Here is a 4,892-nt window from a genome sequence, read left to right as displayed (position 1 = left end):
ATGAAACTCCAGAGGGCCCGCACCGCCGTGCATGAGAAAAAGATGTGGGTCCCACTTTCGGGACATCGCGCAGGTAGCACAAGCCATTACCCGGGCCATGCAGCTCAAGCACCTCGGTCCTAGAGGGTAGGCGGTCATGTAGTAGTTGTCACACAAAGATCTTGATGTTTAAAGGCAATGGGCCTTCGACAGAGGGAAATTCACAAAACAGTGGGCAAACGGCATAATGCGTGATATGCCGAACTGACGAAGAACTCACCCAAAGGTGAGAGACTCCAGTAAACAGTGCCCGGAGAATCTGGTAACACCGGCGGGAGGACTACCCGCATTCTAGCCCACTCAACAATTTCCTCCTGCCCAAATATGTGATGGAACAAGATGTTCCATTGCCCATTCCAGGAGGCTGCGGAAACCGAATCCTTGGGTCAGTGCAGATAGCAAAACAGACTAGAAAAGCCCAACCGAAGTACCCCGCCACCAACACATGGATCCAGCCAGAATATGGTACCTTCCCTCATATGTCTACAATACCAAATATGTAAAGCACGAAGGTTCATCTTATAGTGAAGCTAATGATATATGGCATTCTAGATGTAAATGTTTTTCTCTAGAGATCTGATCAAAATTTGTGATGCTTGACTTTTTAAAAAAACTACATGTACAACATTATGAAACAGAGAGTATGAAAAGCTTTCTCAAACATCATGCAGTAGAATACGTTTTTTGCGAACAGCTGTAGTGTAAGATTGCGTTTTCATTTTTGAACTGGTAAGGCCGAGTACTACTAGTAGTAAGTATTTTTCGAGTAAAATAACAACCCGTGGCGTTTGAAGCGTTCTGGCGCCATTAATTATTAGGCGCCACTGGCCAGCCACCCAGACCCAGTGGAACTAGTCTATTCCCGGCGAGACGGCGATCGACCCACCTACCCCTGCTCCTGCTCCATCCATCACATGCTGCCTGCCCGCGCCATGGAGAGCTAACTTGACCGACGACGCGCGCGCCCGCTATATAGCCAGCGTGGTTGTTGTGCCCTGGTCTCCGTGAGAGAGCGGGGAGCTAGGTAGAAGCTAGAGGAGGAGTCCGGCGCCACAGTCTACCAGGCGCGACCCGCAGAGAGCAGCGATGAAGAAGCACACCATCCTGGTGCCGTCGCCGCGGCCGTACGTCGTCCTCGACGCCGGCGAGGAGCCGGAGCGAGGCTTCGCGGTGCGCGCGCCGCTTCTGCGGCAGGTACGCACGCTCCGCCCCCACGCCGTCGGCTTTACAGCTCCGCGGGTCGTCCATCTCGATCGATCCCTCCTTCTTAGCTATCTTGCATCTAGAACGAACCAGGCCGGGCATCGATCGCCGGCGGCGTTTTGAACTTTTGATCAGCTTGATTGAATTGCTCCGACGGATCGATTCGGTCGATGGTCAACTCATGAGCATCTTGAGATTGGGGATGAGTTTGTACGACTGGTTCAATCAATCCATGACTATCAATGGCGTGCGCCCGAACTTAATCAGTATGCAGTTTTTTTACGGGCAGTTGAAATGTAGCAACCATGGACTGAGTCTAATGTCTAAAGCTGATCACGATCAAGATTAGTTGACCATGTGCATACACATTAGATACACATCACGATCGGTTGGTGGATGCATTGAGGCATCAATGTTGGGTACTATGTACGTAGGATCGCACGGTAGTAGCAGCAGCAGCTAGACAACAAACACAAAAACAAGTACAGCCAGCGGTGCATCGGTCCAAAGGCTGACAACTAAGTACGCATGCTTTACAGTTTGTCTCTGTTAATTAAACTATGCGCATCATGGCGGCTAACACTCTCTGCAGTTTGGCCCTACTTTCATCATCATACTGCCTATTAAAATTATGATCCTTCCAGTCTAACACGTGCTACATAAAATTATAATCAGAGATTCGTTCATTTCTGCATGCCAGCTAGTAGTAATTTACAAGTTATGCAATTTATCCAGTGTCATGCTCCTACTGCTATTATTCCTCTGATGTTCCTTGGATTATTCGGCTTTCTCACTCTGTTTCTTCTTGGATTGGAATCATGGGCAGCTCACCTACCGTTCGTCTCCGTCGTTCAAACGATCCAAGAGCGGCCTCGCCTCCCCCTCCTTCTCGGCCTCACCCTCCTTCTCGGCGTCCCCTTCCTTCTCCTACTTGGCCTCCCCCAGGCCCAGGGTCCTGCCTTCCCCGAGGATCAATGAACACGAGACCCTGCTCGCCATTCCCTCGCCGACGATCCAAGAGGAGACCTCGCTACCGCCGCTTCTCGACGACCACAACAGACCCAGCAGCAAGGCGCCATTCGTGGTGCTAGGTCAGCTCCATCTCCATCTCCATGCACGTCTCTCGAGAAATCTTGAGTGATCACTGACGAGCTTGAATGATGCAATGGTGGTGGTGCATGTAGGGTTTGAGTGCCTGGAGAGCACGGCGTTCAACGGCATCTCGACGAACCTGGTGGTGTACCTGGAGACGGTGCTGCACGGGAGCAACCTGGCGAGCGCCTCCAGCGTCACCACGTGGATCGGCACCAGCTACCTGACGCCCATCTTCGGCGCCGTCGTCGCCGACACCTACTGGGGCAACTACAACACCATCCTCGTCTCCCTCGCCTTCTACCTGCTCGGCATGATCCTCGTCACCTCCTCGGCCCTCCTGCCCCCGGTCGCGGCCGTCGCCGGCGCGTCCGGCTTCCTCAGCGCAAAGACGCTGGCGTTCGTGGGGCTCTACCTGGTGGCCATCGGGAGCGGCGGGGTGCGGTCCTCGCTGCTCCCGTTCGGTGCGGAGCAGTTCGACGACGCGGTGGTGGCGGACCGGGAGGGCAAGGCGGCCTTCTTCAGCCTCTTCTACCTCTGCGTCGACTTCGGGCCCATCGTCTCCGGCCTCCTCATCGTCTACATCCAGCAGAACGTCAGTTGGGCGCTCGGCTTCGGGATCGCCACCGCCTGCATCGCGGCCGCCTACGCCGCCTTCCTGCTCGCCACGCCCATGTACAAGCGCACCATGCCCACCGGCTCGCCGCTCAAGAGCCTCTGCCAGGTCGTCGTCGCCGCCTGCAGGAAGGTCAGCCTCTGCCTGCCCTCTGACGCCGGCCTCCTCCACGAGGCCAGCGACAAGGACGACGAGCCCAGAATCGCGCACACCGCCGAGTTCAGCTTCTTCGACAGGGCGGCCGTCTACTCGGAGCTGGACCTGGCCGAGAGGATCGACGGCGAGCCGGGCTCGTCCTGGAAGCTCTGCACCGTCACGCAGGTCGAGGAGCTCAAGATCCTGCTCCGGCTCCTGCCCGTCTGGACGACCAGCATCATCGTCTCCGTGGCATACTCCCAGATGAACACCACCTTCATCCAGCAGGGCAGCGCCATGGACATCAACGTGCTGTCTCTCTCCATACCCGCGGCGTCGCTGCTGTCCTTCGAGGTGCTCTGCGTGCTCACCTGGGTGCTCCTCTACGGCTGGGTCATCGTGCCCGCGCTGAGCAAGTTCTCCATCTCCTCGGAAGGCGGCGGCGGGGAGCCGTCGCAGCTGCAGCGCATGGGCGCCGGGCGCGTCCTCATGGCGGTCTCCATGGCCATCGCGGCGGTCGTCGAGACGAGCCGGCTCGCCAGCTCCGCGCGCGGCGAGCAGATCAGCATCGCGTGGCAGCTGCCGCAGTACTTCTTCCTCGCCGGCGGGGAGGTGTTCTGCTACATCGCGCAGCTGGAGTTCTTCTACAACGAGGCGCCCGACACCATGAAGAGCATGTGCACCTCGCTCGCGCTGCTCACCATTGCGCTCGGCAGCTACCTGAGCTCCTTCATATACGCCGTCATTGAGCTGCTCACGGCGACGGCCAACAGCCCAGGCTGGATCGCCGACGACCTCAACCAGGGGCACCTCGACTACTTCTTCTGGATCATGGCCGCCATCTCCATGATCAACTTCTTGGTGTACAGCGCGTTCGCCAGGAACTACAAGCTCAAGACGGTCCTCTCGTGATCTCTGTTTGTTTGCTCTGCTTTTTGGTCCTTCATATACTGGAGTATTTGATTACACACACCGCACAATGGCGAGTATATATTATTGTATCCAAGCATCATGTACATATACAGGAAACATATATAAGCTCAAGGGCATTTACAGGATGAGTTTGTATGTATCCTCAAGGGCAGTGCTCAAGATCCATGTAAAACAAATACCCAATGCAAAAGTATCCTCCGAAACTGAAGTAATCTCAGAGTTCAGACCTTTTTTTTAATAATCTCTTGCATCGAATTGTTCTAGTTCCGTCCCAAAAAAAAAAAGTTCACCATACCATGCATTGGACCAAGGTTTTGGATTGGTAACCGGAAAATACCGGGCGGACCGAACGATTTTTAATGAATTTTGAGGGGGGCAGCCCCAGTGCATGTAGCTCCCGCTTGCGCAGGGTCTGGGAAAGGGTCCGACCACTTTGGGTCTATTGTATCTTTCCCTACATTTCTGCAAGAGGCTGTTTCCAGGACTTGAACCCGTGACCTCATGGTCACAAGGGAGCAGCTTTACCACTGCGCCAAGGCTCCCCTTCTTTTAATGAATTTTGAATTTGAACAAAATTCAGTCAAATTTAAATTTCATTTTTTTGCTCGGCAAGGTGATTTCTCATGGGGTACAGAGATTCACTGTTACTAGGTGGTAACCGAACTTATCACCTGATAAGCAAGACCTTGCATTGGATCACATATGACCAAGAAGCGATTTTTTTTTTGATAAAAGGGCGTTTATTATTGACACAAAATTCACATGAAGGGATACAAAAACCTCATATTCGGCCTTTGCATAATTAAAATGCACACAAACAAAACACAAATAAAGAAAAAAGGACAAAATAAGGGGACTCTAGGGCCGCAATGAC

The 4,892-nt window shown here is 53.8% G+C and overlaps 1 protein-coding gene across 1 annotated transcript; it reads left to right on the top strand.

Moving 5' to 3' along the window:
* Nucleotides 1-929: 929 nt before the first annotated feature.
* LOC119314343 (protein NRT1/ PTR FAMILY 8.3-like) lies at nt 930-4,146 on the top strand. Its single transcript, XM_037589075.1, has 3 exons — nt 930-1,233; nt 2,069-2,333; nt 2,427-4,146. Exons 1-3 carry the CDS (start codon nt 1,126-1,128, stop codon nt 3,995-3,997), a joined length of 1,944 nt encoding a protein of 647 aa, XP_037444972.1. The 5' UTR covers nt 930-1,125; the 3' UTR covers nt 3,998-4,146.
* The last annotated feature ends 746 nt before the right edge of the window (nt 4,147-4,892 follow it).

Source organism: Triticum dicoccoides, chromosome 6A, assembly GCF_002162155.2.
Source record: "Triticum dicoccoides isolate Atlit2015 ecotype Zavitan chromosome 6A, WEW_v2.0, whole genome shotgun sequence".
Taxonomy (NCBI): domain Eukaryota; kingdom Viridiplantae; phylum Streptophyta; class Magnoliopsida; order Poales; family Poaceae; genus Triticum; species Triticum dicoccoides.
The sequence above is the reverse complement of the archived record's forward strand: the minus strand, read 5'-3'. Positions and strand labels throughout refer to the sequence as shown.